At 42.7% G+C, this 23,313-nt stretch overlaps 1 protein-coding gene across 1 annotated transcript in view; it reads right to left on the bottom strand.

The window, feature by feature from the left end:
• The window catches only part of ARMC3 (armadillo repeat containing 3), a 94,287-nt gene extending 83,415 nt beyond the window's left edge, over positions 1-10,872 (bottom strand). The window contains exon 1 of the mRNA XM_056114666.1: positions 10,825-10,872. Within this exon, the coding sequence (XP_055970641.1) occupies positions 10,825-10,872 (48 nt within the window). The remainder of the gene's footprint in view (positions 1-10,824) is intronic.
• Positions 10,873-23,313: the final 12,441 nt, after the last annotated feature.

Raw genomic sequence — 23,313 nt, 5'->3', positions numbered from 1 at the left:
CAGTTGCTGACCTTATCCACTGCACTCTATTTTCAGCCCCTCAAACTTGATTTGAGGGGGCAAGTCTTCAAGAAAAGACTGTCTTCTGCTTCAGGCCTGTGGCACTTATAATTTCTGGGATATGATGCTGAGAGAGACAATGGTGGCCAAGAGTCTCATGGGAGTTATGGATCAGAGGAGTATATGGGCGTGGGCGGCCATAGAAATATGAGAGGGTCCTGAAAGTACTAGATACTGGCACTTGAGAACCTTTTAAAAAGTATTCAAGGGCAGGGGCTAGAGTGATAGCACAGCGGGTAGGGCATTTGCCTTGCATGCAGTCCGACTCGGGTTCGATTCCCAGCATCCCATATGGTTCCCCAAGCACGGCCAGGAGTAATTCCTGAGTGCATGAACCAGGAGTAACCCCTGTGCATCACTGGGTGTAACCCCAAAAGCAAAAAACAAAAACAAAAGTATTCGAGGGCAGCCCCAGAACACCAGAGGATTGGGCCTCAATTTTGTTACACACAGGCCTCACTGACCACATTTTATATTTATCTGAAAATTTAGGTAGGGAGCTAGATTATCTCTCATAGATCTCCTCCAGATATGAAATGCCAGGATATTATAAACTACAAAAGCAAATGACAGACAAAATCAGTACTGTGATAAAGAAGGGAAAATTCATTTTGTTTGGACTAGAGTGAATGGGAAATGGTCTACGAAGGTGTTAGAATTTTGGATATGATATAAAGTATAGGAAAAATGGGGTCGGATATTAAAGTGGGGAAGTACCTCTAAGAATGTTTAAAATGGAAAAGGATTCTATTCATAGCAGATGAAATAGGAACTAGACTAAATAGAAAACACATCATGGGAAGCAGAAATAATGAATAATGAGGAAATATGGAGGCCTCAGCAAATCACCTTGACCCTATCTTTATCTAACTGTCTTTAGAGAATAAGCAACAGAATTCAGACGGAAAGTTTGTGACCTTAAAATTTTAAATCTTGCTATGTTATCTTTCAGGTGAGGATAAAGCAATATTTGGTCTTTTATAAAAACACCAAATACATCAAATATATGTAAAAAGAAATAATTTTCCAACAACTCCATCCAACATTTGGTAGGGCAAGACATAAAAACTATAGTGGCTATATAAGATTAAGAAACTGATAATGGTGGTATGAATCATAAATTAATAATAATATTATTAAATTATAAGATTACTATTATAATACTGAAGTAATGCTGGCATTATAAATATATGTAAGGATTATTTGGAATTAACATTCTAGAATCTTTCAACAAATAACAGGTCATTGAACAAGGAATTTAGTTCAAAGGACTCAAGCACGTATTTGCGCAAGACTCTGAGTTCAGTCCCTCACACCGCTTGGCTGACCTGACCAGGTATGCCCCTGGTGGTTTCCAGCACTGTCAGATGCAAGTACCAAACCGTCAGCTCTTACCACCTGGCCAGGGAGACCCCCATGCCAGCACTGTTACCATCATCAGGTAATGAAAATTTTTTATGAAGAGATTGAGATTATTGCCTAGTTATTACTTATTGTTCATCTTGAGAGAAATACACAGGCCCAAGTACATGTATATAACTAGCTATAGATACACAATAAAATAGCCACATTACTGAAAGGAGAGGGCAACAAAGGAAATCACTCAATTCAGTAAAAAGGGAAGAAAATACAAAATGAAAACAGCATGATACAAAATAAACACAACATCACAAAGATAAAAGAAACTTTAAATTAATTACAAGAGTAAAATAAAATGTCAATGATCAAAATAAACAGCAATGGGGTAAAATAAATTTCTCTAAGATTAAAGGTTGTTTCAAAGATAAAATCTACTCTATGATTCTATTTGTTGATGCATCTTGGTCATCTCACAAAAAGAAGGCTCATGAAGATCGTTCAGTCAGTGTTCCCAGGTCTCCTATTACTTCTTGATAGTTTTATTTCATTTCCAGAAAATGAATAAGAATAGTACTTGATACTAGAGAACTTACAGGATTTTTGTCAGGCCTCTATTTTTTGGAATAAATGCCCAATAGTATTTTTATCCCTAATAGTTTGGGTCTTGAAATTCTCCCTCCTTCCCTTTCTCCCTCTCTCCCTCCCTTCTTCCTCCCTCCCTCCCTCCCTCCTTTTCTTCCTTCCTCCAGTCACTCCCTCCTGCCTTCCTGCCTTCCTTATCTGAATTCCTCTACAGCCTTGGATACACTGCAGCGGTTCTTTGATTTATTTATAAGTATATGCTATACCACCAGTTACTTAGTTGCTCAGGTGAAAAAAATCTGGAAACATTTTAAGTCCTCCTTTTCTCACACCCCCAAGTCCAATCCATAGCAAATCCTACTTTTTCTACCTACCACCCATGTCATCATTCTAGCTATGCTCTGGTCAATTGCTACCACCCGGTTTTAGATGCATCTATATCTTCACTACTCCTGTGGAGTTCAACTGTCAGTCTGCAGGTGTTAAAAGGGTTGAGAACCATTATACCAGATGATTACAAATACATCTCTCTTATTATTGCTATTACTATTAATACTATTTATAGTCTCCAAACTAATCTATTGGTTTTCACTCTTCTTTCATCCACATTGTGGCAGAAGTAATCCTTTTGAAAATATGAACCATATATAACTATTCCTCTATATCAGGTCTGAGAATGTTGTTTCATTTAACAACACTTCGTTATATTTTGTGAGAAGAGAGAGCCCAGTTACCATTCTACACTCCTAAGGCATCCCCAGCTCCCATCAAACCTTGGAGAATCCTGGCCTTGTATCACCCTGACCCAGAAAGGCTGTCTCCTCTGTGCCCTGGCTGGTGGGTGTCCCCATTCTGTACACATTTCCCTTCCATTTTTATCACTTTCACCCTTGATACATTTAATAATTCATTATTTCTAAAGCTGACTTCATAGTCTGAGTCCCTGGGAATGCATTCAAACAAAGATTCTGATCAGCATCTTCCCACCCCTCTTCCATGGATTCAGACACACTTTAGTCTTGCCAGAGTTTCCAATCAATGCAAAGAAAAGGTGGCTGAGGGAGGTGGGGGGAGGCTACCCCAGAAGCTGAAGCTGTCAGAGAAGGAGCAACACCAAGTTTGTCAGAGAGAGAAGAAACTCGGCATGACACTCATTTCCCTGACATAGCCTCCGGCATTATAGTAATTTTTTTTATTAAAGAGGGCACGGAGACCAAAATGATAGCTATCACAAAATGCCACCTGATGAAATAAATAATACTGCACTGTAATTACACATCCCATCTGTTTTCCCACAAGGGGCTCACAGTCAGTCCTCAACAAGCTGGGTGTGAAATGAGGATTTCGTGCTTCCTACAAAACAAACGGTGAGAGAACATCCTTTACACAAGCAAAGAAGTGGGGAGGCATTGAGGTTGTTCTGCATATTAAGAGCTGTAGATTTGAGAAGCTCCAGATATTTTTGTCTATCTAAGGTGATATTTTCACCTCTAAGAAATAAGACTGCATAGACTGTGCTGTCTATGGACAAGGGGTGGAAATGTTTGGATTCTGCACTGTCCAGCCACTGTGACCATCAGTGGCTACAGGAGGCTTTTGAGCACTCAAATACAACTAATTTGACTCAGGGATGGTATTATATTATTATTAATTATGAGTATTTAATTGTTATTATTATCAGTCAAATCTAAAGAATTATATGTGGCTGGTGGTTATGGTATTAAACACTAAAGGTGTAAGGGAACACAAAATGATAAAATAACTCAGTAGATTAAAAATGTTGAAAATAGTTTAATCATGATGGTTGAATGATATTCTTTAAATAATAGCACAGCAAATGAAATGTTGGGTTTTTTTTAATTTGGGGAAGCAGGCAGTCGCACCAGTCAGCATTTGGGGGTTATTCCCAGCTCTGTGTTTTGGAGTCATTCCTAGAGGCAATTGGGGGACCATGTAGTGCTAGGGATACAACTAAGGTCACCTTAACCTCTGTTTTATCTCTCTGACTTCCACAGATGCCAATTCTTTTTCTTCTCCCAACCCCCTTTTTGAGACACATTCGGCAACTCAGGGCTTACTCCTAGCTTTATACTCAGGGATCACTCCTGGCTGGGCTCAGGGGACAATTGTGTTGGGGATCGAACCTAGGTTGACCATGTGCAAGGCACGCACATTACCCTTTGTGTCATCTTCCAGTCCCTGGCACTTCTCATTTCTGCTGAAGAGTATTTACCACATCCATGGTCTCAAATAACAAGGAGACAATTAAACAGGAAGTGAGAGGCAAGTAAAACAAGAGGAACGAAACTGCACAACCTTGTTGTAACCTTGCATCAGAGAGTATCTAGACAAGAGTTTCATTCCACCTAAAAGCATAGACATTGAAATGCATAGTGAAAATGACCTCTAACTTACTTTCCAACCTGAATCGAAACAACAAACTCGTAGGTAAATGAGTTGATGTTTACTTATGTAATTTTGTACATCTGTTATTTATAAATTTTCATATACTGTTTTTATTTTATTTATTGGTACAGGCAGAGACAGATTTGAAATTAAGTGCCAACAACTTTAGTTCTGGAGGGTAGCATCAGCAACAATGCCATGGGGCTCAGGTGGAATTCTGAGGTTGACAGAGTTCTACCAAAGAATGGGGCTTGGTTTCTAGGTGAGAGAGAAGTTTTGCCCTGTGCCTTGCACTGATGCACTCCACACTGGGCTGAACTCTTCAGGGATATAAACTTAGGGGAAGACACAATTCATATGAATCTTCACTCATCTTTACTCTTAATCACTGAGATCCCAGAGCCAGGTCACAGTCTCTTGTGAGACTAGATGCTATGGACTTATCCACTGAGGCTCACTCACCTCTGAAATTTTAAGAGACTACAGTGCTCATAAATGGAAAGATCTGGCCATGAATCGTGGCAGCCATACATAGCAGTGGAGTTTTGTCTTCTGCTGCTTATACCCTGCTTCTTTGGACAGACCATGTGAACTACCAGGATGCTGTAGATGACAAAAACCATCTTCAAAGACGTCATGAATAATTCTGACATCTCCTACGTTTTTATCTCATGCCAGACACTGTTCTAAATCTCTAATATGTCTCTGACCATGTCTCACTTTTGTGAATGGTTCTGGTATGAAAATCATTATCCTTTCACTTGAGTGAAGAGAGATGAGGAAACTTGCCCCAGAAATATGGATAATAAGGTAAGTCCTCAAACTCTGGAACTGTAACTCCAGAGCTGATGCTTTTGGTTAAATACCTTGCCTTATACTAAGCATTGCCTCTCTGCCACACAACCACCCACAGTTGCAGCCAGGCTCACTCACCTACTTGGGCCTGCTCTACCAATTCATTCAAGCATATGTGAACCAAACAACTAAAATTCACAGACATCTTGGTGGCCCCCAACCCTGGTTGAGAACTCTGGGGCACTCTCAGGATGGGAGGGGGCTGAGTCCCAGGGTGCAGAAGCCCAAGCAGCCGCACGCATAACTCACCATGCACCCACCTCAACAGCTCAATTCCTCATCACAGAGACATTGAACAGTGAAGAATTTCAGGTACTCACACTATCCAAGCTGAGAACTCTGGGTTTTTACAACTGATTAGCCCAGACTATAGATCCTAAAGTGTCTGGACTGCCTGCAGCATTAGAGGCCTTGCAACACCTCCAAATTCATCAGTACTGAAATTCCATTAGGAGCACACCAAATTACTTGGGAAAGTAGCATAGAAGCCAATTAAATTCAACAAAGGAAAATAATAATACTGACGCCTCAATTAGCAACAAATTGTTTAGTAAATCCTTAGACAAGAACTTAACAACTCTGGTGAGATATAACAATTTTCACATATTTTCTTTTACTGAAGTATTTTTTATAATTCATATAGCCCTTTAATTGCAATAAGCAGTATAAAATAAGTTATTGTGTATCTGCTAAGGGTGTAGGCATAGAGGGTGGCTTGGTAAATAGGGACAATGGTGGATGGTCATTTTGGTCATTTTGGTGATGGGATTGGTGTTAGAATATTGAAAGCCCATAACAATTATATTATGAACAACTTTGTGAACCATGATATTAAAATAAAGTAGCATATGTACCAAGCAAAGTAAATAAATATATACTACTTATCACAGTCACTGTCACTGTCCTCTCATTGTTCATCAATTTTCTTGAGTGGGCCCAGTAACATCTCCATTGTGAGACTTTGTTATTACTGTGTTTGTCATACCGAATATGTCACAGGTAGCTTGCCAGGCTTTGCCGTGTGGGCAAGATACTCTCGGTAGCTTGCTGGGCTCTTCGAGAGGGGTGAAGGAATCAAACACGGGTCGGCAATGTTGACTGCATGCAAGGCAAACGCTCTACCTGCTGTGCTATTGCTCCGGCCCCATCACAGTCATTTATATTATTTATTGTTTTAGCAATAATTTTATTGTAAGCCTGTCTCAACTACTGCATCACTAACAAGCCTTGAGCCAGATATGAAAATAATTTGGGAAGAAAGAATACAGTTGTATTGGTCATTCAAACTGTATCTCTCCACATCTGGGCAGTTTCTTAGATAGTGTTCCCTTTTATGCAAAGGATCAGAGAGCCATACAACCAAATGCACACATAGAAACATATTTCTACAGTAAGAAAAATAAGAAAAGGGAATCTTTGTTTTAACCACATCACCAAATATTTTTCCTTATATTTAGCAAATAGGTGAAAGAATGATAAAAATTTAAATCTATGCAAACTTAATCACTTCACTTAATCACTTAACTTCCCGTTAGTCATCAATTTCCTCGAGCGGGTGCCAGTAACGTCTCCATTTGTCCCTGTCGCGTGCTAGTGTAGCCCAATGGCGTCTGTTCGCTCCGGGAACATGAAGGGCCTCAAACCGATCATTCATGATCTTGACGAAGAAGTCTAACCATCTGGTAGGTGGGCGGCCACGTGGTCTTTTGACATTCCGTGGAATACAGTCGGTAACAGCTCTAGTCCAGCGGTCATCTTCAAATCTCATTACGTGACCAGCCCATCTGATTTTCAACACCTTGGCAAATGAGACAGCGTCCCTGATTCTTGATCATCGACAGATGTCAGAACTCCGGATTCTTTCTCTCATTTGAGTGAAACGTGATATTCCAAGCACAGCTCTTTCTATTCTTCTTTGGGAGACCTGAATAGCGTTCTCATCTTGTTTGCCTAGGGCCCAGGTCTCTGAGGCATATGTTAATGCAGGAAGAACAGTGGAATCAAAGAGATGTGCCTGGAGCCGGAGGTTCTTCATCCTCTTAGCTATTTTTCGACGTTCTTGAAGGCGTTCCAAGCCACTCTCTTCCTCCTGCACAGCTCCGGTGCTAGGTCATTTGTCATGTTGACCTCTCGACCTAGGTACACATAGCTGTTGCATTCGGAGATGGTCGTTCCATTGAGAGCGAATGGGGGCATCAGGAACGAGGCTGTTTCTCATAAACATTGTCTTCGTAAGATTCAGCTGTAGTCCTACCTTTCCACACTCACGGTCAAAGTCGGCCAGACTTTGCCCATCTCAACAGTTTGTGCTGCTTGGCTGATGTTTGGTGTTATTAAAACAATGTCATCAGCAAAGCGGAGGTGGTGTAGTTGCCGACCATCTATCTTCACTCCCATTCCTTCCCATTCTAGTCGTCGCATGATGTTCTCGAGGGTGGCACTGAAGAGTTTCGGTGAAATGGTATCACCCTGCCGCACCCCTCTCTTGACATCAGCGATCACTTCTTTGTAGAATGCAAACAATTTTTTTTTTGTTTTTGCTTTTTGGGTCACACCCAGGGATGCTCAGGGGTTCCTCCTGGTTCATGCACTCAGAAATTACTCCTGGCGGTGCTCAGGGGACCATATGGGATGCTGGGAATCGAACCCTGGTTGGCCACGTGCAAGGCAAACGCCCCACCCGCTGTGCTATCACTCCAGTCCCTGTAAACAATGTTTTTAAGAAATATGAAAACTTCAAGTTTTTATTAGCTGGCACAGAAAGTTTATTTTCTCAAGAAGTTGTGTATTTCTCTTTTAAATCTGGTTTCACCTATTTCATAGAATAAACTTTTCATTGACTTTGAAGAGGTAGACTTTGGGGAAAAAATCCAAGTACAGATACTTTAAATTATAGCATATTTCTTTAAAGTATTGGAACTTATACGAGGGGAAGGCTGTAAGATATTTGACTACTTCTCTATTCACTTCCTTTATGACAGAGTCAGAGTAGGGGAGGGGGTGAAATTACAATAGTGAGGGACTGTTGGTAAGGGTGACACATGCTTTTGGCTGTGCCCCAAGACCGCTGAGCAAACAAGAGCTAGAGTTTTGTTAACCTAGGGTTGGTATTAGTTCTTAGGTCCTTCACTCTCCTCCTCAAGGACTGGTGTAATGAAGATGAAACCAGCAAGACATTAAAAAATTACTGAAAGTGTATTAGAGGGCTGGAGCGATAGCACAGTGGGTAGGGCGTTCGCCTTACAAGCGGCCAACATGGCCAACCCGAGTTCGATTCCTCCGCCCCTCTCGGAGAGCCCGGCAAGCTACCGAGAATATTCGATATGCCAGACACAGTAACAACAAAGTCTCCAATGGAGACGTTACTGGGACCGCTCGAGCAAATCGACGATCAACGGGAGGGCCTTTACCTTTTTACCTTTTTATTAGAGATATTAATGGTCTCCTCATTCTCATCTTAATCAGGAAGCATTTATCATCAAGCACTGAATTTTTGAGTGCCCTTTCTAGAAATACAATGTTAGCAATGGCATAGTACAACAAAAAGAGAAGAAATGTGAAGGTCTTTAATACAATGAAACTAAAGAGAATTTGGAACACTCTAGAAGTATGGCCAAAAGTGAGCAGCCAAGTTGAGGAAACCCCTTCAGGTGACCACAATTTTTTCCTCAGCAGCATGTTCTGAGACCCGGGAAAACGGGTTTCTGCAGCCTCTGTTCCAACCAGACCAAAGATCACATGGAATTTCAGTGTGCTCATGCATGTGTGCATGCATGTGTGCATGCATGTGTGCATGCATGTGTGCATGCATATGTGCATGTACACCTAAAGGATTCTCATGATGATAGGTCTTACAGTGTGTGAACTGTGTTTCAGGCACTGTGCTCTAAAATTTTTAATCCAGACAACAACCCAAATGAGTTGAACTATTACAATTCCCATTTGAGACACAAAGAAAAATTGAAACAATTTAGTGAAACTTGATAAGTTCACCCAAAACAAACAAAAACCACCCAAAATAAAATTCCATAGAGGCAGAGCTAGAATGAAGCTCATATTTATACCGAAAATGGCCCAGAGCTCTCAAGGAGATTCCTGCTGTACAATGAGACTCCTCCAAACACTACCATTGAGGGGTCAGGGATGTGTCTTGGTGGCAGAGCACTTGCCTTGCATGTGTAAGGTCCTGGGGTCAAACCTCAACATTGACAGAAGTAAAACAGAGCAAAATTATAAAATCCCTGGAGTATGTATACTCTTCATATTTTCTTTTCCGTGCACATTTTATTTGAAGAGAAGCATATCAAACATCTATTTTCTAAAATAAGTTTATAAACTTAAAAATGTTCAAGGTAACTTTTTTAAAACATAATCACTCCATAATTGGTAAACTTTAAACAGAGACAGTATAATCGGTCACTTAGAAGAGAAGGTCTGGAGCTGGAGAGAGAGTTTCAAGGGCTTTGTATAGGCTTTGCATGTGGGAGGCCCAGGTTCCATCTTTACTGCCGCATGGTCCTCTGAGCATTGCCAGGAGTGACCCTTTAGTACGGAGCTGGGAGTAGCCCCTTAGGACGGCCAAGTGTGACCACCAAACCAAATATAGATAAATGAATGAATGAGAAGAGGCAGGTCTTTGTAGTTGGGGGATGCACTAATTAAGTATTTATCACAGAAGAAGATGATCCATCATAGCTCAAGTAGTGGAACACAAGAGTCACATTTATAACATTCTAAATTCAATCTTTTATATACAGTGGCACCCCGAAGTACCTTTGAATATTAAGGGATCTAGCCCTGTTGGCTCTGAAATACCACCAGCTGTGGACAAGCAGAAGTGTCCATGGAGTGACCTCATGCCCCGACCACTTCCAGACACGGCCCCTTATACAAACAGACATGCTGTACACAGACTGCTCTCTCAGAACTGGAAAACATGCAGGGTTGGAGCTATAGTGTACTATAGGGTGTTTGCCTTGCACGCTGCCGACCTGGGTTTGATTCCCAGCATCCCATATGGTCCCCCAAGCACCATGAGGAATAATTCTTGAGTGCAAAGCCAGGAGTAACCCCTGTGCATCACCGTTGTGACCCCCAAAAAGGCCAAAAAAAAAAAGGAAATGAACTGGAAAATGCAGGTCGTCAGATACTTGAATGGTCATCTCCAGAGCACCTTTATCTCTCTTACTTAGTAGCTATGGTACAACTTCCAGTTTTGTAAAATATTTTGCTTAGGTAATTAACAATAGTGAGAGACTGGTAACTTTAAAATAAGAGAACATCCCAAAGTGTTTATTCATTAACGAGGCTTATAAACATTCCATCCACATACTGGAAAAGCTAATAATTACTCTCTAATTGTACTAATTATGTAATGACAATGTTGTAAATGTTTGTTTATATAATGTTAGATTTTTCTGACTAATCTTATCATTAGTCAGACTTTGGACCTCTGCCACCATGCACTCATGTATATACTGGGACATGCCAAACTGTTTTAACATTTTATTTTTAAAATGATTGCTAGCATGCTACTAGTTAGTATTCAAATCAGATTCTTACCACATCCTTAGGGGGAGGCTCTACTTCCTTCTTTATCTTCTTACCCATTCTGAAACAAAAGTGCAATAAATGGTTAAAGTGCAGTTTGTGAATCACGGTATCTCAGTCCTCCCATTGTTTATCGATCTGCTCAAGTGGACCCAGTAACGTCTCCATCATGAGACTTGTTACTGTGTTTGGCACATCGATACGTCACTGGTAGCTTGCCAGGCTCTGCCATGTGGGCAAGATACTCTTGGTAGCTTGCCGGGCTCTCCAAGAGAGCCGGAGGAATCGAACTCGGGTCGGCCATGTTGGCCGCTTGTAAGGCAAATACCCTACCCCTGTGCTATCACTCCAGCCCACAGTTTGTGAATAATGTATATAAATAACACATCTGTTACCTATATCCTTAGAAAGTTATTTATTTACTCTTTTAAATCTCACTTAAACAGATTTGTGATATATGCAGGAATTATTGCACATGTATGAATGCCTCTACATTCCTATTTCAGATGTCACAAATTAAAGGAAAGTAATTGAAAACTGTTGCACATTAGTCCTGGTTTTCTGTTTGAAAATAATAAAATAAGGGTGAGAAAGATGGTGTATCAGGTAAGGTGCTTCCCTTGCATGCATGCAGTTTGATCCCTAACATCCCATATGGACCTGTGAAGCCACCAGGAGTGATCCCTGATCTCAGAACCCTGAGTACAGCCAAGTGTAGACTAAACCAAATTAAACACCCTAACACACACACACAATCACAATGGAATATGTTAATGACTTGACTTTTGCTTTCTTAGCAAGAATAGTTTACTATGCTTATTACTTATGTAGAAGCTTGAAAGACAAAAACAAAAAGCATTACTTTTGAAACAGTGACCAAAATACAAAGACATTCTACAGAATGGGAAAGGATATTCACCAAATACACATCCGACAAGGGGTTGATAACAAGGATATGCAAGGTACTAGTTGAACTCCACAAGGAGAAAACACCCAACCCCATCAAAAAATGGGGCGAGGAAATGAACACAAACTTTCACAAAGAAGAAATCCGAATGGCAAAAAGACACATGAGAAAATGCTCTACATCACTAATCATCAGTGAGATGCAGATCAAAACAACAATGAGATATCATTTCACACCACAAAAACTGGCCCACATTCAAAAGAACAAAAGCAACTGGTGCTGGCACGGATGTGGCGAGAAAGGGACCCTCCTTCACTGCTGGTGGGAATGCCGACTGATCCAACCCTTTTGGAAAACAGTATGGAGTATTCTCAAAAAATTAGAATTTGAGCTCCCATTTGACCCAGCAATACCACTCCTGGGAATATATCCCAGAGAGGCAAAAATGTATAGTCGAAGTGACATCTGCACTTGTTTGTTCATTGCAGCACTCTTTACAATAGCCAGAATCTGGAAAAAACCTGAGTGCCCGAGAACAGATGACTGGTTAAAGAAACTCTGGTACATTTACACAATGGAGTACTATGTAGCTGTTAGAAAAGATTAAGTCATAAAATTTACATACAAGTGGTACTACATGGTAGTATCATGTTAAGGGAAATGAGTCAGAAAGAACAGGACAGACAAAGAAAGATTGCATTCATCTGGGGGACATAAAGTAACAAAATGGGAGACTAACACCCAGGAGTGGCTGAGATTAGTACCAGGAATTTTTCTCCATGACTTGGAGGCCAGCCACATGTGCTAGGGGAAAAGGACGCTTAGGTAGAGAAGGGAGCACCAAATAAAGGGTGTTGGGAGGATCCTCCCAGGATGGGAGAAGCATGCTGAAAGTAGACTATAGACCAAACATGATTGCCACTCAATGCCTCTCTTGTAAACCACAGGACCCAAAAGGAGAGAGAGAGAACAAAAGGGAATGCCCTGCCACAGAGGCAGGGTGGGATGGGGGGACGGGGAGGCGGGGAGGGATGCTGGGACCCGTGGTGGTGGAGGATGGGCACTGGTGGAGGGATGGGTACTCGATCATTGTATAACTGAAACCCAAGCACAAAAATTTGTGAGTCTATAACTGTACCTCATGGTGTTTCACTAATATAAATAAATAAATAAAAATTTAAAAATTAAAAAAAATTTAAAAAGCATTACTTTTGAGATCTGTAAGACTGTTTTGTAACAAAGAGAGTGGTTTTTGTCCTCTTGCATTGATCCATCCTGAATACCTCAGACAGTACCTCATACATAGTAGGTATTCACTATTTACCTCAAAAAATCATTGTCTATTTGCTTCAGGAATCATGATTTTAAAAATGGGACCCAAGATCTACCAACTACAAATTAATATTTGTGTCATTTTCCCAGCACACACAAAGTTTCCTCCAGAAGGTGAGGTTGAGATGACTGAAAAGGGAGCAATTAGAGGCTTCCAGGACCCACCACAAAAACCACATCAAAAGTGGAATTAACTACAGAATCCCAGCAGGCCAGGTTGAGAAAGTTCACTGGAGAATCCTACCACCATCTCCAGGAAATTGTCCGCTGCGGAGCAAGGATCAGACGCTGCCCAGTCAGCTGAGGACAGTCCTGCTGGATTCCAATGGAAAATGTCACTGAATCCAAGCAACCTCTTCGCCACCCTCCAGGGCAGAGAAAGTGCCCTGCAGAATTATAAGTACCTATAGCAGTAGGAGTACAGGAGAGCGGGCATGGAGAAATGCAGTTGGGTGGAGCACAGTGGCTCAGGAGTAGACTTCAGCTGCAAGCATCTGAGGCACAGGGATACAGGGTGAGGGTACTCTGAGCACTCAGATTTCCCATCTACCAGAGCTATTTCCATACCTACTGAATAGGGAAGCAAGGAACTAAGAGGAAGTTTGAGTCAGAGCTAGCACTAGGCATTGTCTTTGATGTTCCTGGGGGCCTGGCTGGGGTCCATCAGCCCAGAGGTGACCAGTAGCAGAGCAGGCTCTCTGGTGGACACTTGCTTAGCCATGCACAGCCTCCTGATGACTACCAGCGTGGGGCCCAGGTCTTCCCAAGAATTTTCAGCTAGTAAGGTGTGGAAATTCAAATCCAGAGGCAGGGTGCAGTGATGAATATGCTGCTGTCTTTTAAGCCCAGGTCTCTGCACAGGTTATCTATCCACACAGATTGCCTGTCCATCAGACCTTTGTGAATACAGTACTAAGGGGATTGTCAGGCTCTAGAACTACAGAGCTCCCACTCAGGCTCTCTCAATAGAAGTGTTCTGACACTGTGCAACATATGCGATCTGATACCTAGTTCCCCTATATATGTTGTACATATAACCACAATCCCTAGTCACTGCATGTCATGAGTATAGATAAAGGGTTAATATCTAAGATATTTACTTATGTAATAAGTCTCCTGACCCCACGCCTGGCTGTCCTCACTGGGGCACCTGGGAGGGAGGCAGTTGAGTTTCCCTTCCATCTCCCCCCGCCCCGAGCAGAGCCCCAGCAGCCGAAGACCTCCAGAACCAGCCACAGCCATGCTGAGACCACTCTCCACATGTCCGGACAAGCCTCGTGCATGAAGGCATGCGGGTCCCGGGGTTGAGATCTCCAAGCCTGCTCGGATTGGGACTGGGCCTTCTCCACCCAGATCCCCCATCTTCCAGTAGGTAGACGTCACACCCACCAACTGCCGCCAGCAGCAGGTTGGTCCCATCAATGGCCAAAACGCAGACACTATAAAACCCAGCTCCTGGAAGTCCGCGGCCGCATTTGCAGCCATACGACATCTTATTATCTCATTTTTACTTTGGAGAACCCGGCAGGCTACCAAAAGTATCCTGCTCACATGGCAGAGGCTGGCAAACTTCCCGTGGCATACCCAATATGCCAAATACCAGTAACAATGATGGGTCTCATTCTCCTAACCTGAAAGAGCATTTAATATGGCTCTTTTAAAATCTCAGGGCTAGGAAGGAGGAGATGTTACTGGTACCTGCTCAAGGCAATCGATGAACAACAGGATGATCATGATCCTAATCTAAGATATATGACCCATTCACGGAACTCAACAACTTAACAACAAAAACACAAACAATCCCAACCAAAAAAATGAGGAAAATAGCTGATTAGGAACTTCTTCAAAGAACACAAATAGATGATTCAAGGAAAAGGGGTCACTGATTATCATGGAAAGTCAACTAACAATAAGTGAGCTGTATTGCGGATTCACTACCAGGATCTCACCATTCTACAAAGAAGTAATCATTGATGTCAAGAGAAGGGTTCGGCAGGGTGATACCATTTCACCGAAACTCTTCAGTGCCACCCTCGAGAACATCATGCGACGACTGGAATGGGAAGGAATGGGAGTGAAGATAGATGGTTGGCAACTACACCACCTCCGCTTTGCTGATGACATTGTTTTAATAACACCAAACATCAGCCAAGTGGCACAAATGCTGGCCGACTTTGACCGTGAGTGTGGAAAGGTAGGACTACAGCTGAATCTTATGAAGACAATGTTTATGAGAAACAGCCTCATTCCTGATGCCCCATTCGCTCTCAACGGAACGACCATCTCCGAATGCAACAGCTATGTGTACCTAGGTCAAGATGTCAACATGACAAATGACCTGGCACCCGAGCTGCGCAGGAGGAAGAGAGTGGCTTGGAACACCTTCAAGAACGTCGAAGAAATAGCTAAGAGGACGAAGAACCTCCGGCTCCAGGCACATCTCTTTGATTCCACTGTTCTTCCTGCATTAACATATGCCTCAGAGACCTGGGCCCTAGGAAAACAGGATGAGAACGCTATTCAGGTCTCCCAAAGAAGAATAGAAAGAGCTATGCTTGGAATATCACGTTTCACTCAAATGAGAGAAAGAATCCGGAGTTCTGACATCCGTCGACGATCAAGAATCAGGGACGCTGTCTCATTTGCCAAGGTGTCGAAAATCAGATGGGCTGGTCACGTAATGAGATTTAAAGAGGACCGCTGGACTAGAGCTGTTACCGACTGGATTCCAAGGGATGTCAAAAGACCGCGTGGCCGCCCACCTACCAGATGGTTAGACTTCTTTGTCAAGATCATGAATGATCGGTTTGAGGCTCTTCATGTTCCCAGAGCGAACAGATGCCATTGGGCTACACTGGCACGCGACAGGGACGAATGGAAACGTTACTGGCGCCTGCTCGAGCAAATCGACGACTAACGGGAAGTTAAGTGATTAAGTGATAAGTGATCATGGAAAGTCAACTAACAATAAGATGTCACCTGAACAGAAATTGATTTTTATCAGAAAGACCAGAAGTAGTTAGTGTTGCTGGGGATATGAAAAGGAACCCCTCATTCACTGATGGTGGGAATATCATTTGATTTGGTCTTTGTGGACTTCTCCAAAAATTAAAAATATCAGATGACCCAGCAATCCCATTCCCTGGCATCTATGCCAAGAGCACAGAAACATTCATTTCAAAGATACACACACCTCTGTTCACTGCAGTGCTCATTACAAGAGCCAAGAGTTGGAAACAGCTCAACTGTCCCAAACAACAGATAAATGGATAAAGGAATTGTGGTGTAAAGGCAGTGAAACATATTATTATTATAAAGGAAGATGAAATCTTGCCTTTTGCTACAACATGGATAAAATTAGAGGGTTTTGTGTGGATGATATCATTCATATATACTTATATATATCATATTTTTATATATATAAAGAAAGGTAGGTAATGGACAGTGTCTAGTGACAACAAACCTTTGCACTTTGACAATAGAACTGAGGTTTCTGAGCAGAGTTTGGAGTCAGACAGGGGAAGAAAGGGATGGATTAGAAGTGACAGGAGGAGTGTGATAGATCTTTGGCACTTTGGTGGTAATGATATAAAAACTTTGTACCCCAAAAGCATAAACATTAGCAAAATTGCAAATGATCATATTGTTACCTCTATAATATCACTTAACTTCCCGTTAGTCGTCGATTTGCTCGAGCGGGCGCCAGTAACGTCTCCATTTGTCCCTGCCGCGTGCTAGTGTAGCCCAATGGCATCTGTTCGTTCCGGAACATGAAGGGCCTCAAACCGATCGTTCATGATTTTGACAAAGAAGTCTGACCATCTGGTAGGTGGGCGGCCACGCGGTCTTTTGACATCCCGTGGAATCCAGTCGGTAACAGCTCTAGTCCAGCGGTCCTCTTTAAATCTCATTACGTGACCAGCCCATCTGATTTTCGACACCTTGGCAAATGAGACAGCGTCCCTGATTCTTGATCGTCGACGGATGTCAGAACTCCGGATTCTTTCTCTCATTTGAGTGAAACGTGATATTCCAAGCATAGCTCTTTCTATTCTTCTTTGGGAGACCTGAATAGCGTTCTCATCCTGTTTTCCTAGGGCCCAGGTCTCTGAGGCATATGTTAATGCAGGAAGAACAGTGGAATCAAAGAGATGTGCCTGGAGCCGGAGGTTCTTCGTCCTCTTAGCTATTTCTTCGACGTTCTTGAAGGCATTCCAAGCCGCTCTCTTCCTCCTGCGAAGCTTGGGTGCCAGGTCATTTGTCATGTTGACCTCTTGACCTAGGTACACATAGCTGTTGCATTCAGAGATGGTCGTTCCATTGAGAGCGAATGGGGCATCAGGAATGAAGCTGTTTCTCATAAACATTATCTTCGTAAGATTCAGCTGTAGTCCTACCTTTCCACACTCACGGTCAAAGTCGGCCAGCATTTGTGCCACTTGGCTGATGTTTGGTGTTATTAAAACAATGTCATCAGCAAAGCGGAGGTGGTGTAGTTGCCAACCATCTATCTTCACTCCCATTCCTTCCCATTCTAGTCGTCGCATGATGTTCTCAAGGGTGGCACTGAAGAGTTTCGGTGAAATGGTATCACCCTGCCGCACCCCTCTCTTGACATCAACGATCACTTCTTTGTAGAATGGTGAGATCCTGGTAGTGAATCCGCAATACAGCTCACGGAGGATACTGATGTATTGGGCTTGAATGCCCTGATTGGCTAGGGCTTCAATGACCGCTTCCGTCTCAACAGAATCAAAGGCCTTCTTTAAATCAATGAACGTTAAACAGAGCGGCATCTTGAACTCCCGAGAAACCTCAATGAGCTTGGTTATCGTGTGGATATGGTCGATGGTGCTGAATCCTTTGTGGAACCCGGCTTGCTCGCATGGTTGTCCTTCATCTAGTGTTCTGCCAATCCTATTTAGGATGACTCGAGTGAACAACTTGTAGATGACAGACAGTAAGCAGATCGGGCGACAGTTGCCAATGTCATGGATGTCTCCCTTCTTGAACAGTAGTACGGTCCTGCTGGTTTTCCATTGGGACGGAACCTTGCATTCAGACAAGTAGCGAGTGAAGAGCCGAGCCAGTGTATTGATGAGTACTGACGGCAGGTTCTTCAGGTGTTCAGGTCTGACCTTGTCTGGGCCGGGTGCTGTTTGTTTCTTTACCGACGGAATGGCGTGTCGGATTTCGGAAGGGAGAACGTTGGAAACGACATATCCATCCTGTGGAATTTGGTATGTCGGCAAGTGGACATGGCTATCAAAGAGATTTGAGTAGAAGTCATGGATAATCTTCTCCATTGCCGTTCTGGAAGATGTGATGGATCCATCAGGACGTCGGAGGGCAGTCATCTTGGTCTTGTAGTTGGCGAAGGACAGGCGGGTGTTACGAATACTTTTCCCGGCTTCTGCCGCATCTACCAGTACTTCTGCTCTTCTCTCTTTGAGGTCTTCCTTGATCACATCTCTGCACTGCTTTGCGAGCTCGGATGTTAGCTTGCAGTTGCCTGAGGCATGCGCCAAACCACGCTGGCGATTTTTTGTGTCTATCTCTCTCTTGGTGTTCCTCGCACATTCATGGAGGTGCTGAACCAGTTGATCGTATTCCTCGTCAATGTTGTCAACAATGGCATCTTCCCATGTTGCCGCAATAGTACCAAAGAGTTCCCAGTTGGTAGTCATTCTGAGAGTTCTCTTTTTGAACTTTGCAGCCCTTTCTCCCCAATCTGTGAAGTAGAATTTTGCATGAAGGAGACGGTGGTCCGATCCCATTCGAAATTTTGGGACAACAGCGACATCAGTCAGGCAAAACCGTCGATTGAATATGATGTGGTCTATTTCGTTGTGGAATCGTCCACCGGGAGACTCCCATGTCCATCGTTTAGATTCTGCCTTCTGGAACTGTGAGTTACCATGAATGGTCTTGGTCGACATGATGAACTCAGACAGTCTCTCACCCTGTTCGTTCCATTCTAGGCCATGGGTCCCGATGTGAAGTTCTTCAGCTGATCTTCTCGGTCCTATCTTGGCATTAAAATCACCCACAATGATCTTGTAGAAGGTGTGGTCTTCTTTATAGAACTTCTCTAGCTCCATGTAGAACTTCTCGATTTCTCTTTCATCATAATGAGATGTTGGTGCGTAGACAACGAAGATAGAAACTGCAGGCAGTGAGCCACATCTATTCAAATGTAAACGTCCGATTCGGGTTGTTGGGCATTCGAATGAATCAATGCTCTTGGCCAAGTTTGTGTTGACAAGGACACCGACGCCTCCAACACCTCTTTTATCGCATGTTCCGAGGAACAATTCTTCTCCAGTGTCGAAAATGGCATGGTGAGATTTGTGCCTTCTTGTCTCGGTCAGACCAATGATGTCGTACTTGATCATTCGCGCTTGTACCATCAGGTCCTCAATGGATGCATCTGATGCTAGCGTACGTGCATTGAAAATACAGACGATCATTTTTGTCTTCTTCATTGTGGCAGCCTAGGTCGGCCTTGAGATTTTGTCTGCCTCTCCTTTCTCATCCTTCTCAGTGCTGCCATGTCGGTGAAGCCTTCAGGGTCAGGTGAATGAGACCAGTTGTAGTTACTGGTTTTGGCATATCGAATACACAACGGATAGCTTGACAGGCTCTTCCGTGCGGGCGGAATACTCTCGGTAGCTTGCCAGTCTTTCCGAGAGGGATAGAGGCTTTTGGGGCGACCTCTAATCACCCTTGTAGATGTTACCATATTTGAACCCTCTCAAATATGGTACGACAATTCCGGAAGATGGGTATTTAGTGTCTTATGATGTGTCGTGTGGCCACTTTGCGGCCGCACAGGTCCATAAAGCATCCTGGAGTGTGGCGATGGCTGTGGTTGGTGGGAGCAAGCAGAGAAGCTCTGTCCCTGGGTCTGCCAAGCCTGGAGTCCAAGGTCTCAGAGAGTTTCGCTTATCTTGTTCTGTGGGTCTTCAGTCGTGCGTGAGTCTCGGCCGGAGCTGCCACGCGGGTCCAGAAAGCGTCCTGGAGTATGGGCACGGCTGGGTAGTGGAAGTAGTGCCTGGGCCCGCTGGTGTGGAGGCGAGCGGAGGCCCCGAGGGGAGGAGGGCTCGAGGTGTCAGTGTCTCCCGCGAGCCGCCAAGATGAAGGTGAAGATGGTGAGCCGGAACCCGGACAACTACGTCCGTGAGACCAAGTTGGACCTACAGAGAGTTCCTAGAAACTATGATCCTACCTTACATCCTTTTGAGGTCCCGCGAGAATACGTGAGAGCTTTAAATGCTACCAAGTTGGAGCGGGTGTTTGCCAAACCATTCCTTGCTTCCCTGGATGGAGACCGAGATGGAGTCAATTGCTTGGCAAAGCACCCCAAAAGCCTGGCTACTGTCTTTTTGGGGGCATGCGACGGAGAGGTTAAGATTTGGAACTTGACTAAACAAAAGTGTATCCGTACAATACAAGCACCTCTATAATAAAATTTTAAAAATTAATTTTAAAAGGTTTTCTCAGGGCTGGAGAGATAGCACAGTGGGTAGGGCATTTGCCTTGCACGCGGCCGACCCAGGTTCGATTCCCAGCATCCCACATGGTCCCCTGAGCACCGCCAGGAGTAACTTCTGAGTGCAGAGCCAGAAGTAACCCCTGTGCATTGCCAGGTGTGACCCAAAAAGCAAAAAAATAAAAAATAAATAAAAGGTTTTCTCTATTCTAATAATTAATCAAAAGCAATTGATCATCTAAAGAAACATATTCTGGGAAAATTGTAGTTACTCCTGGCACCACCTTCTTCCACTTGCCCTCATATGTCCATTCCTGTGTGGGAAAAGTAAATAGGATTGATTGACAGAAAAAGTAACTCCATCTGGGTGCAGAAACCTGTTCAAGATGCCAGTGACTATTAGACTAACCCTAGATAGTTTTGGACCATCTCAGATGCTTCTTCTGGTTTCAAGGAAATTCCTAGCATCTCTGGGAAATGGGGAAATTTAGAGGGAATTTACAAAGTCCCCCATTTATTCAGCTGAGTTGTCAAGGGAGAAAAGCAACTATTAGGAAAATAGACACTGATCAGACATGATCAGCACATACTAGAGAGTCACTTGCTCTTAGAAACTTTAAGAAACTGCCAAAAGCTCCAGTCCAGGTCCCTAATTTAAGTTCACATAAACTTTTAGATCTTTGAATGTCTAGATATTTGCTCTGTGATGCTACCTCACAATAATTATGTTAAAGTTCCACACATTGATGTGAACATAATTTTAATATAAAAAATGTTTTGGAAGGGCTGGAGAGATAATTCAATAGCTGAGAGCACAATTTTTGTTTGCAGGAGACCCGCTGTGATATCTGGGCATTGCTGGGTATGACCCTCCAAAAGAGGTTTCCTTTTATATATGAAATTTTATATATGAAATGACTCAGCAATCAGTTTAAGAATCTGAAAAATTTCTGCAAAATGAGAAAATTATTTGCAAATGCAATGTCAATTTTTTAAAAATAATGAACAATGACTTTGTTTCTTTTTATATTTTAGAGATTTTTTTTTCAAATCTCAAACTTCTTTGAGATGCTTGAAAAAGCACAAGGCCCTGCACTTTTACCACTAATGCTTCAGCCAGACACAGAGAAAATACTCCATACAAGTGAAAATCTATCCAATAATTCACCACTAGGTAAATAGATTTCATAGTTCTTTATAGAACCAATTACAAGGTAGATTTACAAAAGAATTCCTTATGAAAAGATATCCAGGAAGCAATTGCATTATGACTGCATAAAACTGGTTTCAATCATCTGATTTTCACTTAGAATCTTATTTCAGGAGAGTGGTTTTGAATACTTGTATATTAATGAGTACAGAGGCTAGTGGAACTTAAACGTACAAGATTACTGTGAAGTGTAACATGTTTAGTTCCTATTTTTAATTGACAGGATGAGTAGACTAACTAATGGGTGAGGGAGTTTCTAGCTGGCAATATCAGAGATCAGCCTAAGGATTTAAAAAAAAAGAAAGAAAGAAAAAGAAGAAGAAGAAACAAAATAGAAATCTTCAATATTTCACTTATAAAAAAAATCATAAACCAAGATCATGTTTTGTTTTGTCATGATTCTCAGGGAGTTCAGCATGACTTTGAAACAATTTCTCTTGTATATTTTTGTAATAACTTAACCATCCTACCAAGTGTCTATCTTCTATCTCCAGTTTCCCTTCTTTGGAACATTTCCTATTAAACTCTTGGCCTAGCTCATGAAATTTTCCGTCTCCCTTTATTGCTTCAACCATTCCCAATGGATAGATCGACATATCATGTCACTTATAATATCATTAAACCCATATTATTTAGCCCATCTCTTATCATTGAGTGCTTGCCTCCAATTTTCTAGAATTACTAGGGACAAGGCTGTAATGAGCAAACAATTTTAGATATAAAACATCCATCTACACCTGTCAGTGTTTCCTTAAGATAAATTCCTAGCACTGTAATAAGCAGGTGAAAATGTACAAATTTTTTAACATTGGACATGAGACCAAGTTTGAATTTCCATCTTCTTGATTTTTTGAGGATTCACTTTTAGTTTAGCTTAGTTCCACCCCCCCCCCCCCCACACACACACACACATATTAATCATTTGTGTTTCTTCTTGGTTAACTTTCAACCTAGGAAATCTTAAAATTTTTTTTAATGAAGCAAGGTAGTTTTTATTGAAGGAAACTTGCTTAGAAAGATGTGAGAGGAGAGAAAGAGGAGAAATGTGTGTTCAAGACAGAACAAAGGTTTCTCCAGAGAGGAAATAAGTAAACAAAGAAACATGGAGACCAGCAAGTAACACTGTTGAGATTTGCAGCGCTTCTAATGGGCCGTCAGTTCTGTGAAACTTGGAGATGCAAGCAAGTGCCCAGGAGCTGCGGAGCTGTGATGATTTGGTGGCTTGACAGGTCGTGAGGTTCAGTTGTGGAGCTGGGCCATTTCTGTGCCCCGGGATATATGGTGTGCATGGAAGCTGCTGGGCCTTAAAGCAAGAAGAATCTGCCCTCCCCCATTTCGAGAAGGCCCCAGAGTTCTCAGACCCGAGAGCCGTCTAGTCAGCAGCTTAAAACTATGGAACCTTGGGGCCAGAGCGACAGTACAACAGGTAGGGTGTTTGCCTCGCACGTGGCTGAACGGGTTCGATCCCCAGAACCCCACATGGCCTCTGAGCATCACTGGGAGTGGTTACTGAGTGCAGGACCTAAACACCTCCATTTGTGGGTGTGGCGCCAAATCAAA

The sequence above is a fragment of the Sorex fumeus genome, unplaced genomic scaffold (genome assembly GCF_029834395.1).
Source record: "Sorex fumeus unplaced genomic scaffold, SorFum_2.1 ptg000026l, whole genome shotgun sequence".
In the NCBI taxonomy this organism is placed as follows: domain Eukaryota; kingdom Metazoa; phylum Chordata; class Mammalia; order Eulipotyphla; family Soricidae; genus Sorex; species Sorex fumeus.
Note: the sequence above shows the minus strand (reverse complement) of the source record. Positions and strands in the feature narration are given on the sequence as shown.